We start from the raw sequence: 14155 nt of genomic DNA on the forward strand, positions 1-14155 counted from the left end.
CTAAACCTGGTAGTGTCCTTATCTAGAAATGTTTTTACCCATAAGAAAAGGCATGTAAGACTTTGCTGTATTGGTTAGTCATTGGATGGAAGGGAAAAGCCAATGGGGTTTTGAGACTGTCAGATGCTGTTAATGATCAAACAGATGCATGTCCTTTCTGGGAGCAGTAGAGTGAAGGGAAAGAAGAAGATAAGTTCTCTGCTTGGGCTTCAGATGAAGCTCAGCTCTGGGGTTCTTTTCATGTCCCATACCTGGATGGTAACCTTTATGGGGTGATGAAGCATGCTTATAGATATTGTAAGAAAGGGGAACCAGCAAAGAATATGCTAATCTGGATGAACAAAGTTGAGTTTTTAAATTCCCACTACTTGCCTCCGTGATCTGGTTGTCTCAGGACTGGCCAGCTTGGAACTCAAAGGATGTCCTGCTGAGGCTTTTGAGCTTCTTTCAGTTAGGGCCACACTTGGAGAACAGGGTATCTGGCAGGGTGGCAAAAGCACTACAAAAATGAAATATTTCTATGGTAGTGGATGATCCTATCCAATGGCAGGCAGGAGCATAGGCGTATGCAAGGGGTGTGCAGGGTGTGTCCAGGCACACCCTAGTGTTTCAAGCAGTAAGTGCTGAATAGAGGGGGGCATTGAGTAGGGATCCAGAGGGGGATCCAGGTGCAGCAGGAGCAGTCCTCCAGCTGCCCTCTGGCTGCTCCACTGCTGTGTCGAAGAACCATTGCCTCCGAGAGAGCACCATTGCTCTCAGCAGCAGGAGCAAAAAGGAATCGCTCATCCCAAAGGCTAATATTGCCTCCTAAGCCCCTCCTCTGACCAGTGTCACCATAAAGCATCACCAATGCTTGAGGAGCATCTCCTCATATCTCCCTCCCCCAACCAGAAATGGCCCTCTTGTGGTCAGGCAAGCTGAACGCAGAGTGGGGCATCAATGTCTACAGTGTTTAATAAATAAATGAATAAAAATAATGTCCTTTATGACTGAGTATTCAATAAATGTTCACCTTTAAAAAAAACAATTCCCTGGGAGCACACCCTAATGAAATGTGCTACACATGTCAGTGGGCAGGAGGTGTGCAGGGTGGCTGTGTCGAACTAATTTACCTTAATTCCTTTTGGCCCATGACTTGGTGATGTGTCTTGGCACTGCCTGGCACCACAAACAGTTGAGAAGATGAAGAGAAATACCTATAAGATTGGATTCTGCCATAATAGAAGTATTTTCTTGACCTCCGTCAGGAGGGCTGTCAAAACTGCTGTGCAATGGTGATAAACAAATCTTATCTGACTTTTCCCAGTTATAAGCAGTGTGGAGCTACCCCTGGATGCTGATGTGCAGACCAGCAACCTCCTGATAACTTTCTTAAAGTACAGCTCCATCGTTATGCAGGACACCAAAGGTAAAGAATTGTTTTGACACAGCTTTATATTTCTGAAATATGTTGGCAGGGAAGAAGGATGCTGCCTATTGGACTGCAATTAGAAATCTACCTGGACTTTACATAAAGATGAAAGTTAATTGCCAGGTGGCAATTACTGGAGGCTAGGATGCCCTGATGCTGACGGGGAGAAAAATCAAATATAGGAGAGGAGAAAGTTTAATTCATAATAGAGGAGAGTCTCAGCCTGTCCTCCATAGGAGGCAAAGTGGATTTGCTAAGTGGGCTAGGGGGAGATTTGTTCCATGGCATCGTCTGAAAAGGGGCTCAATAAATAACCATAGATGCTTTCCCCCCTACCAAGTTAGTATCATTCAGTTCCTTTTAATTTTCCATTGCATTTGTATAACTATGCATGAAGGCATTAAGCAGCACAATACAACTTTCTTTCTCTTGTGTCTTGTAACAGCAAGTTCTGAATAGGCTTTAAAAATTCAGCAAAAATGCATCTTCTGAAAGGAAGCTTGCATCTGTCCTCCTCTGTCTGTTTTTTAAGCATTTATTTAAGATTGTTTTTAAATTCTGTGTTTTCTTTGTTTTAAATGGGAATGTAACTAGTGGTTCAAGGGTAATCATGTTTGTTCTTGTAGTTGACTGGAAGGACTTGAATGCTGTGTGCGAGGGCTGGAGTGTTCTGCCATAATGGTTATCTGCAACACTAGTTTTATGAGATTTTTTACTGTTGATGGTTACGCCACCTCTTCAAATGCGCAATAGGCCTAACATTTTATAAAACCCTCATGTAAAAGGGTAGTTCCCCCTGTTTATTTTTGTTCCCTAGTCCTCCTTCTGTGTTGCTTGAAACAGGGAAGAATGAAGCTCTAGTCAGGTGCCTAACTGCACAGAACTGGCTTGAGAGCAGAAGTTCCCTGTATGTCTCTCCCCATCCGTTACCTAGGACCAAATTTGGCGTCCATCTCAGGGGAGCTGTGCCATTTTTATAATTCAGTTAAGGCTTGTAAAGAATAGCAAGCTGTTCCAATACAAAAGCACAAAATACTGGTCTGTGTGCTGCAGATCCATAGCCAATGATGTACTGTTGAACATAGTACGTCACTTGTAATGTGAGTAATCTAAAGCTCAAGTACTTAGCATAGAGCAGTAATGCTTGGCAGGTAATCCCGAAGGAGGAGGCATGTCTGTAGCAGCACCTGAGCAATAAGCCTCCAGATCTTGCAGTGAAAAGATAACAAGGCTCCCGAGTATTAAATCTCTCTAGGGCTACTTCCTTTGCCTTGCTGGAAAATAAGACTTTTGGCCTCTTTTTAAATTGTCATCGAGGTCAGGTGTATTACCTATACTTAAGTGTACCCACACGTAGTTGTATGTCATTGTCACTTATATATAGCCACACAGCTAGTTCAGATGTCACAATATTGTGACAGGAATGGGCTGCAGTGAGCCTTGGGCTGATGTCCTCCCTCCTCTCTCCTTCTCCAGCACGGCCATGAGGGGAGTGGATGCTTTTGCTTTCATTTCTGATGAGCCATAGTTTAGTATTGCATCTGAACCTGACAAACTATAGTTAAAATTAATTATGATTTGTTTGAAACAAGCCAACTTCAGACCATGGGAAGTGCTTTTGTGGATGACTACTTCAGGTAATGGGATATTTCTAATCTCTTCTTAGTCTTCTAAGAGCAACAACATTACCTCCAAACTAGGAACTGTGGTTCATGGCTTCTAAAGCAGCCAGTATTTGGAGGCCATCTTTAAACTATAGCTTCATATGACTGGTTTAAAAGCTATTAGCTACAGCTTTCCCACTTGGATACAATGGGAAGCTATGCTTAACTGCAGCTTCTTTCCCCACTTGCACGAAGGGAGGACTGAAGTGGGAGCAAAAGAGTTGTGTGCAGGTGTGTCAACTTGTACACATCCTATCTTATTAAGCCAGGATTTAATTGTGTGAACCAGGCCATTGTGAGTTATTAAGAGCTTGTTCCGCAGTCTGACGACAAGCAGTAGCACTTGACTGCTACTTGTAGATTAGTATAAGTTCTTCAAGAAGTGATATCCCTTTAGCAACAGAAAGGTTACTGGCCTTGTCCCATAGAAGATAGTTCAAAAATAGTGGAAAAGGTTAATATTGAAGATGCTAAAAGAGGAGACAGTACCAAACAGCCCCAACAAAGCAAAAGCCTTGTTATAGATATCTGGGGTCCTAGCATTTCTTTGTTAAGCCTGTAGATGAGGAGCTGTTGGTGACCTGGCTCTTGCTCTGTTGTTCTGCCTATGGGGCACTGTGCTTCCTGATCGATATACTGACCCTATGGCATATCAAGGTTTAGTGGCTCATGTGGGACCTGTTGTTGTTCATTTGCAGATGAACACAGACTCCACAGTGGCAAGCTCTGTCTGATTATTCTGACCTGCATAGCAGAGGTAAGTCCCACTGTTCATGTCCTCCATCTCATTAGCACATGCATTAGCGTTTAGCTGATGACCTGGTGCTAGGTTTGCATTCCTTCACCTCCTTTCTTCTGGAAGCTGAATTATAACCACCGCAGTTCAGAAAGTTAACCGTTTGCTGAGACTCCACTTATTAAACACATCCTCCCTTCCTGTCTATTACTTTTATTTTGATACAGAATGTTGAGTGCAGCAAATATGGGAGATCACTTGGGCACCTTTCCCCAACATGGTGCCATCCAGATGTGTTGGACTACAACTCCCATCATGCTCAGCTAGCATATTGAAATGTGTTGGATTTCAGGCTGATTTATGCCCATCTGTGTTTCTCCAAGTGTTTAAAAAATAGTCTTACTTCTACAGTAAGAAGGGGGCAGTTTGTTTAAGTGACCCAAAGGCAAAGGGAAGGTATAATAACTCCACTGTCAATGGGTTTGTCAAAATGCCACCCTAAAGCTTTTTTATTTATTTATTTTGGTTTATTTTTGTGTTACTGTAGGAAAGAGTTGGGGAAAGGTTTTTGTATGAATTCTGTAGGGCACATGAACATTTTCCTGACACTTTCAGCTAAGATGAGCAAAGGAAGCAGAAACTAGTGAAAAATGCATATTGGTGAAGCTTTAACAGTCTGTTTTTTGAGCTGGTATGTTCATCCATTTGAAACCATCTGTCAGGACTGATATTTATCTGTAGTTCCATGCATGAGTGCTGACTTTCATCACTGTCTTAGAGTTAAAATTGCGTGACTATGCTTATTCTAGTCCCCACCCCCACTTTTTCTATAGGACCAGTATGCAAATGCTTTTCTGCATGATGACAACATGAATTTTCGAGTAAATCTCCACAGAATGGTGAGTCTTCCCCATTAGGACTCCTTGTTTGTCAAGCTGCGATGGACTCTTGGATTCATTAACTGCTTAGGTCCTTTTTGTCATTCTAGCCAAATAGGTGCTTTGGCATTAGGCATGTGTAGCGATGCTAGGAAATATTTGAAAGCTCATTTAATGTGAACTAAGTACCATTTAATATATGTAAAACAGCCAAGGTAGCTAAAGCGAATTTCAAGAAGTAATTCTAATGCATCAGAACTTCATAAATTAATCCTGAAGAGACCCAGTTTAACAGCGTTACAGACGCGTGCCTTCTCTCACACACCATAAGAAACATCTTTTACCCATGTGCTAAACTTGAACAAACCTAGAAGTGAATAAAATATTTAATTAGTCAACATTTGGACTGACTAATCCAAGCATAAACCGTGGAGTGGCAGTTTTAAACTCCATTAATAATAGATTAATCTGGAGTATATTCTACAATCTAGAATAAGAGAATGGTTTTATGTATGCTGTAACACAAATATTCAGTCTTGTAGGCTGCCACTTGATTCCTAATTTAAGGATTTATATGAGATCTTGCCTGCCTGGTGTGTGGTATGATGGTGTTCATGCTGTTAGCTGCATTTTTGATCTTGTACCCTCTGAAGTTCTCAAAGCTTTAAAAGAGTTTTGAAAAGCTATAAAATGTGCAATTTGCCAACAATCTGCCTTAGAAAACTGCAGAGACCTGTGATAAAATGAGTTGTATCTGTCTAATTTTATCTAGTGAGAGAGATTCCAGAAAGGCTGAAATATGAAGCTGCTCTATTTCAGTTGGGTTTTCCTTTCCTCCCCTTGTCCCAGTTCCCTCTGGGAGAGAGAGACAAGCCAGAGTTCTTGGTTCACATGTCACAGTAAGCAAACCATGGACCAAAGGATCATACTACCAGAATTCTTTAGAATTTTGGCTTATTGTGCAAATGCAGTTGATGAGTTGGGAGGAATCCATGAACTTGCATCTTTTCGATGTCATTCAGACATAATACAAAACCATGGTTTGGTTTTACCTGACCAACCCTGGACTTGTAAGTTTCCTCTTTGCACTGGAATTCTCTTCCGTTAATTCTGGAGTGCAGCAAATCATAGCTTACCATTTCATTCCAATTGGCAAACAGTAGTCAAGTGCCACCACTAATTGGTTTTATGTCTGAACCACTCCTTTGTGGAATGAGTGTAGCCTTTTCCAGCATGTTAAACACTCTCTATAGACTATTCTTCTGGGAGGCAGTTTTTTTCTTGGAATTACTGTCCCAACCAGACACGTGACATGTGAGTTACTTTAGTGACACTTGAAACTTTGTACTAGCCAATGGATAAATGGCCTTTGGAGTAGACCTTAATACATGTGAGTGTAGGTGTTAATCACTGTGATTTCCTTTCTTGATCTCAACTGTCTGGATAGCGATCGTCCATAACTATTCCTTACTGGACATTTGATCAGTTGGGATGTAGGGAGGAAGTGGTTTTGCAAGTGATGGGGTGGGTGGGGGCGGGGAGTGAATTACAGGAATACCACTTGCTTTTTTCTGAAGAGTGATTGTATCATATTGCTTTCATGAAAATCTTGGAGTCAGTTTTTATTATCTGTGTAGATAATGTACTGAAATAGTAATCAAAAGGGCTTTTCTTTTTAGTAAGTAATGCTTAATGGTGATTGAAGTAACCTGGTTCTGAAATTCCCCTTTTTCCAGATGATGGATAAAAATCTGCCCTCCTAGCTCAGTATTTTCTCTCCAGCAGTGGCTGACTAATGTGTAGAAGAAAGCCACTGATGCTGCAACTGCCTAAAGCCCAGGCGTTAGATACCCTGGTCTTTGCTTACAGCCAAATCAGTAAAGTGACCACTCTCTGGTTTGGGAGAGGGATAAAATCATCGCTTCTGGCAGCAGATTTATGTGCAAGGAAAACAGCTGAGACAGTGCATCTTGGGTGTCATTGCCTAGCACTATCTAATTATTTCATCTCCATGTATTTGAAGCCTATGAGACACAGAAAGAAAGCTGCTGACAAGAACCTTCCCTGTCGACCTCTGGTTTGCGCAGTGCTAGGTAAGTGTACTTGCCAGGTATGGTCAGCAGCTTCTCAAAAAATGAGGGCTGAGGGAATGACGTAGACAAAAGAGTATTTGTCAGCTAGGTAGTTGTTTTGAAATGCATTTGATTTACCAATATGGCATCTTTTTGCTTCTTCCTGCTTCACTGCTTTCCTTTGGCAAGATGAAAAGCAAGTCTTTATAGATAAATCCATCTAAAACTGGCTGCAGTGTAATGTAACACATTTATTCTAAAGATTTTCAGAGGCAAATGGAGTGTCTGTTTTGCCAACTTTTGTTAGTTGGACAATGCGCTAATATTTGACAAGTTGGAGTGAGTCTGCACATAAATAAAATTAGCTATTGAAAACTTTAAATAAGAGGCTGGATGAAAAAGTGGAAGATTGAATAAAAGGATCCTTTAGTTCTCCCTCAGCTTTGCAGTATTGGTGGAAAAGATGGACAAATACTGGCAGAGGTATTTGGGTTACCTTGTCCACTCTGAAATTCATAGGCCATGTCTAGAAATAGGAGTGGAGTATTTCTGGAACTGTGTGGTGTCATAAGCCTTTATTGGCTTAGTAGCACATGAAAAATTTAAGCTGCTATTGAGATTTTGTCAGATTTACTACACTTTGGAACATGACGCGTAGACATAAGGCACCCCTCTTCATTTTCTCTGGTTTAAAATAAATATTATCCCCTGTCACAGCAACTTTCTGAAACTTATTTTCTGCAGAAATTTACCACTGGCGGCAAGATTTGAAATAAGTAGAATTCTAGGTATCAAAAGTAGTTTTTGATATAGGTAACAATGGGGAAAGTGGATAGTATTTGGACCATGTAGTCTTTGGAACTTAAATGGCATAACCATAGACATATTTCTCATTAACATATTCCTGGGTTCTTGGAAAAGAGAGTAAACTCAAATAGCCATCCAGTTGCTGAACTAAAACTTAGTGGCAGTCTGATCATGTATCAGTGCTGACGTAACATTACCCTAAACATGTATAAGGGGTCAGGAATGGGCCATGGGATTGCACACTCCCTCCATCCAGTTTCTTCTCTCATTCCTCCTGCTCTTAACCATGGTATGTTATGTGTGCACTGATGTTTACAATAGTTAATACTAACCAAGGTGTGCTTTCATAACCTAGAATTTGAAACCAGGATTGAAGCTAGCTAGGTTCTAGGTCTTTGTAATTCTGTGGTGAGTCCTGTTTTCTTCCTTCTAGATCTGATGGTGGAATTCATCATAACACACATGATGAAAGAGTTTCCCATGGATCTTTACATGTAAGTAATAGCTTGCTGACTGGAGCCCTGAACCATTTTGAGGTTTTCATCAACAGTCATATCTTTTTCTTTCTTGACTAGAATTGCATTTTCTGATGTAGGGAGGGGATCTGGCCAATTTCAAGGTTTCTGAGAAACTCCTAAGTGTCATGCTTTTGTTCAATGTGCCAAGAAATTGAAAAATGAAATGAATTCCCACGCTTTCTCAGAGCTTTCCTAAATTACTTAATCAACAGAACGAGAGCAAAAACTTTAAGCTTTAAAGTATTTCAAAGCACCAAGCAAGTATAAAGCAAAGTAGCCTGAATACCGCCAAACAGAAAAACAAGCATGTGAAGCATTTCCCAGCAGAGATGGTGAAGTACAGTGTTAATGGCCTGCAAAAAGCCAAAAAGGGATTTGAGGTACCAATGCATGCGAGAACCCACTTAAAATAAGAGTGTAAGAAGAGCTGTGCTGGATCAGAGCAAAGGCCTGTCTGGCTCAGCACTCTTTCCCATAGTGGCCAACCAGATGCCCATGGGAAGCCCACAAGCAGGACCTGAGCATAGGAGCACCCTTCTCATATCCCCCAGTTACTGATATGGAGAGGCATACTGCCTCTGACTAGTAGCCTTTCATAGCTTTATCCTCCGTGAGTTACCTGACTTCACTCCCTTTTACCTGGCTTAGAAGAAGTAAGTATCCAGTGCAGTTCTTGAGATACTGTTTCATAAAAAAAATATCAAATAATCTTTGTGAAGCGTCTGTTCCAAAGACATATGGCCTATTTGGATGTTAACCCCATCTAATCTTTGTGTATTGAGAGAGATTGGCAGTCCTAACAATGACCAGTTGACAAAGCCATCCCTCAGTTTGCTAAATTTTACAGGGGCTTTCTTATTCATTTCTGTAATAGACCAAAGATGATGAGGTTGTATGGTCAGAGATTAGTGCTGCACTATAGGCGGTAATGCTGCAGATCTGTGTGTGTCTGTCAGCACTACTAGAAACTTCTCTACGCGGAGCCTCCTAATACATGTCCTTTATTCTGCTGGCATAAAGCCAATTATATGCTGTTGATTACATTGGACTTTCCTCTGTTTTTGCCAGGCGTTGCATTCAAATAGTACACAAGCTGCTTTGCTACCAGAAGAAATGCAGAGTGAGACTTCATTACACTTGGAGGGAGCTCTGGTCAGGTAAATTCTTGGTCTTTCTTCCTCTTCAACACCAATTTATCATTCACATCCCTTCATAAACTTGAAGACAGTAGTTCTAGAATCAGCGTTATTAAAATAATTAAGTGCATTGCCCTTTAGTACCGCCCTCCCATACCTTTTCTAGTCTCTGATTCTGTGATGCTGTTCTGTACCTGGAAGCAGGAGAAGCAGATAAGTTCTGAATGCAGCTAACCACTCCTTCTCCAAAAAAGCTTTCCATGGCTTTGTAGAAAGACCTTGGTGTCCTTTCATATGTGACTAATAGCCTGGTTTATTCAATGAAATTCTCCTTGGCAGGACTATTGGGACGCTGTGTCGAATGGTTCTTAAGAGTGCTCTGTTAGTTGGCTAGCAGTCTCTCATTTGGGGCTAAATGCAGCTAAATGAAAGTGCTGCCATTGTCTGACACCGCACCAGTCATTTCATGTTGCCTTTTGTGACATGTGGTACTTTAGGGTTTTCTAAATGCATCTTTGTATGGATCTGTGAATGAATTAATGAGATTTTTGTCCTGTTTGCTTTTACCAGTGCTGAGGCTGGAATGACATTATGGCAGCTTCATGACTGCTGCTGTAAAACCTTTATCCTTCACTCTCCACCTGGTAACATCATTGGCTGCCACTTGGCATAGTGGCGGAACTTGCAATGCAATAATGATTGTAACACCACACTTTTTGCATTTCAAAGTGATACTGAGGAAGGGAGGAGATATGGGGTTTCTGGTTTTGATGACAACTATGAAGTTCCTGTAACATCTCATTCCAGCCTGAAGTTACAGAAGTGTTGTGGGAAGATTGTGGAATTGCAAAGTGACTATATTGACATCAAAGAATAGTAATAGGGACTGTACCTAGTCATGCTGGTTATGATTTTTCTGTTGTGCCTCATTCTTAAAATTCATACTGGTTTTCTGGGGAATGTTGGCTATAAAGTCACTCCCAAATCCATAACTCTTACTGCCCCATATCAGGGTTCAAGGCGGGTAAGTAGGCACCCAAGATGAACAAGAAAAAGGGAGAAACATCTCAGGATGCTGTAGACGTTAGTCACAATAAAGTTGTCTACAGCATCTTGAGACGTTTCTCCCTTTTTCTTGTACTGCCCCATTTCAGCAATTGCAAACTACGGTTGGTGCTGTTTTTTTACATGAGCATTTACATAGGATTGTACTGAGCTGGACCATTGGCAGGTCTCTAGGGTTTCAGGCAGGAATCTTTCCTAGGTTTACATGGAGATGCCAGGAATTGAACTTGGGACTTAAATTCCTATGTAAAACATTACTTTACTGCCCCTTCTTGCTTTCTTTTCTTTGCCTCCTTTCCCTTCGGCTTTCTTGCTTATTTTGTTATCTTCGTTGATGTGTGTGTAGAGAGGTATGAATAGAGATATAAAAAGCACTATTGTTTTTAATTGGGAGGTACTTTCACAGAGGATTTGAAATTGCAAGAGCAATTTAATTGGAGGGAATTAGTTGGCAGAGGCTCAAAAATTGAATGGGGATTAAAAATGTTTAAAGCTATTTTTGATTGGTTGAGAAGTATGTACTAAAATTTTTAATATATGGAAAGTCAGACTCACAAAGATGTGCGAATTAATGAAATTCCTTTGCATTCCCTTTGTTCTTCATCTAGTTCCTCAAAACAGTTGTTACCCCCCTTTCCTTTGGCAGGCTAAGTGTCATACCTGGTTTGCTTTCCATTCTGACCTGTCTTTGTTAAAATTCCGTCCTATTGCTCTATAAAACCTTTAGCGTGGCGTCATGTGCTTGATTTGCTAATTTAGCTGGTGTTTATACAAGGCTTAAGAAATGGAGAATATGTTCTGACTAAGACTAAGTTTCAGCTGTTGAAAGCTTTATAAACTTTTAAAAAGTTATTGCTTTTTAATGACTTAGAATTAACTATTCAGTGTATCAGGAGTGGTATTTTAACTTGCATACCCTAGAAACAGCAGCAGGAGGGAGAATATCCCAAGGCAGCCAAGATAAGCTTCCATTGACAGTTCAAACAAAACAAAAAATGCAATTAAACGAATCTAGAACAATTTAAACTTTAAAGCTGAAAAAGGAAGCTGCACAGAAAACATGGCCTGATTGGAATCCACCAGGAGAAGAGCCTTTAGTGTAGTGGCCCCTTCTTTGTGGAAAATCTCTGCCCCTGGAGGTCAGGCAGGCACCAACACTAGGCCACAACCTCCTGAAAACAACTCTGATTCAAGAAGTTTTCTTCAACTGACTAGCCACTGTTTTTCTGGTTCCTTTGTTTTTAAATTGAACAATTTTAATTTGGTTTTTAAATCTTCCTTTTACTGTTTATACCTATGTTCACTGCTGAGGAATCTGTGTTAGATAATTGTATGGTATAAAAATATTGTAAATAAATAATTAAAAACATCTCTTAAGGTAATCAACATGCATACGTGTATGTATGTATGTATACATACATATGCTGTGAAGGAGACTAGGTTTGTTATTTGGGACAGCTCAAAGATCCATGTAGATCAGAATAATTCTCACTACTTGATATTCATTCCTGTTTTATATTGACGGAATAGAGGAAAGGGAAAATGCCTCTACACAGTGACAGTGTATTGTCTTTTATTGATCATAGAATAGCAGAGTTGAAAGGGGCCTACAAGGCCATTGAGTCCAACACCCTGCTCAATGCAGGAATCCACCCTAAAGCATCCCTGACAGATGGTTGTCCAGCTGCCTCCAGTGTGGGAGAGCCCACAACCTCCCTAGGTAACTGGTTCCATTGTCGTACTGCTCTAACAGTCAGGAAGTTTTTCCTGATGTCCAGCTGGAATCTGGCTTCCTTTAACTTGAGCCCGTTATTCCGTATCCTGCACTCTGGGAGGATTGAGAAGACATCCTGGCCCTCCTCTGTGTGACAACCTTTTAAGTATTTGAAGAGTGCTATTATGTCTCTCCTCAATCTTCTCTTCTCCAGGCTAAACATGCCCAGTTCTTTCAGTCTCTCTTCATAGGGCTTTGTTTCCAGACCCCTGATCATCCTGGTTGCCCTCCTCTATGTTGACGATAATTCTTCCTTATGGTTTTTCATATTTGCTTCTAACATTTCAATGACTCTCTTATTTGATTTTGATCTGCTTTGATATATTATAGGATTTGTTTTGTAATTTTGTGCCTTTCCCTGTCCCCATGTGTCCTTTTGTCAGTAACCTGGCAGGTAGTGGTCATTGTCTAGTTATTGGATTTAAGCTTCATTATTGTACTGATGTTTTCGTTTATGGGGAGAAATATTTGTTGCAATAAAAATAATGTTTTTTTTTTTTTAAAATAGCTTGAGAACAGCTAGTGGTAATAATGAACCTGCTTGTGCCATCACTTTTAGAGCTGAGGCAAATAGTTATTGGGAATTGGGTCTTCTCAGTGGTAGTATCCTATTCTTGAAATACTCTCCCCATATAGATTCCTAAGTCATCTGTGGGTTTTTTTTATTATTACTATTTAAAAAATGAGGTACCAGTTTAAGACCTTTTTTTTTACTTAACAGTATTTTATGAAATGTGCTTCTGTTGTTTTACTGGATTTTAAAAAATACTACTGTTTTTAACAGCTTTTGTTGCTTGTATGATATCTGTGTTTAATAGTAATTTTTGTTGTTTTATTAAAACTGCTGTAACATTACAAGTTTTATTATGAGTTGCTTTGGAGACTTTTTTTTTTTAGAAAGCAACATTAAAAGTTGGAATGAATAAATAATATGTCACCACTAAAAACACTTTGGCTAGCCTGTGTAAGAGATCAGATTTACAGTGGAGTGATCTCTATCTCAGCAGAATTTCCAGACTATTCAGCTACTCCAGTGCCAGGATCACATATTTTGTGTGATAGTATTGGGTGTCTGTGCCAAGCCAAGATGGAAAAAAACAAAACAAAACAAAAACCGTCTAGACAAATGTGATGGTGCAGTTTAAATCAATTTATTTATTTATTTATTTATTTATTACATTTCTATCCCGCCCAATAGCCGGAGCTCTCTGGGCGGTTCACAAAAATTAAAACCATTCAAAGTATAAAACAACAGTATAAAACCATAATATAAAATACAGTATAAAAGCTCAACCAGATAAAAACAGCAGCAATGCAAAATTACAAATTTAAAACCATGTTATTTAAAATTTATAGATTGTTAAAATGTTGGGAGAATAAAAAGGTCTTCACCTGGCGTCTAAAAACATATAATGTAGGTGCCAAGCGAACCTCCTTAGGGAGCTCATTCCACAGCCGGGGTGCCACAGCAGAGAAGGCCCTCCTCCTGGATGAGACCACCTCACATGTTGTATTTCTTTTAGGAATCCCATGTGATGAAGGCTATTGACAAGCAAGCCCTTAAAATAGGTTTATTGCCTTTACAGAAGTCCTAAAGGCCAGGTAGTCCTTTCTCTTTTCTTTTATACAACATTGTGGGGATGCTATCCCAGTTGCATTTTACATGCAGTGTTAAAGTGGCAAATTGGTGTGTCCATTTCTTCCAGCTACATGCCAGTTCACAGCAGACATTTTGTCTGCCTGTGATGTTGTGTGACTGGGTACATCTCTACTTTTGCTTGTAAGATTTGCATATATATATATATATATATATATATATATATATTTTCCCAGCTCCCCTTTGGCAAAATCCATTTGCTTTCTTGATTGATTGACAGTGAGCCTGCCAGTGCAAGCAGTGTCCCTTGGTAATTGCCTGCCATGTCCGTGGATTCTGGGGTAGACTGTGCCTCGGGGAGGTTTGATGCATTCATTTGTAAGAAAGGAGCAGCTATATCTAGGACATACTCTGAATCCATGAGTCTCTCTCTGGAGGATGGTGCTGATACTTCACTGTCAGACCCTATTTGTAAATAATCCTCTCCCACAGCAAGT

At 40.2% G+C, this 14155-nt stretch overlaps 1 protein-coding gene across 3 annotated transcripts in view; it reads left to right on the top strand.

Annotated features, from left to right (window-relative positions):
• ARMH3 (armadillo like helical domain containing 3) overlaps nt 1-14155 on the top strand; it is a 131313-nt gene that overhangs the window by 36119 nt on the left and 81039 nt on the right. For all 3 annotated transcript variants that reach the window (XR_010025729.1, XM_063132527.1, XM_063132528.1), the window contains exons 15-20: nt 1307-1408; nt 3774-3832; nt 4645-4710; nt 6713-6782; nt 8002-8062; nt 9155-9243. Coding sequence is in view for 2 of the 3 variants with exons in the window: in XM_063132527.1 (XP_062988597.1) it covers nt 1307-1408; nt 3774-3832; nt 4645-4710; nt 6713-6782; nt 8002-8062; nt 9155-9243 (447 nt within the window). In the remaining variant the exon portion in view is untranslated. The remainder of the gene's footprint in view (nt 1-1306; nt 1409-3773; nt 3833-4644; nt 4711-6712; nt 6783-8001; nt 8063-9154; nt 9244-14155) is intronic.

Source organism: Elgaria multicarinata, chromosome 8 (assembly GCF_023053635.1).
Source record: "Elgaria multicarinata webbii isolate HBS135686 ecotype San Diego chromosome 8, rElgMul1.1.pri, whole genome shotgun sequence".
Taxonomy (NCBI): Eukaryota; Metazoa; Chordata; class Lepidosauria; order Squamata; family Anguidae; genus Elgaria; species Elgaria multicarinata.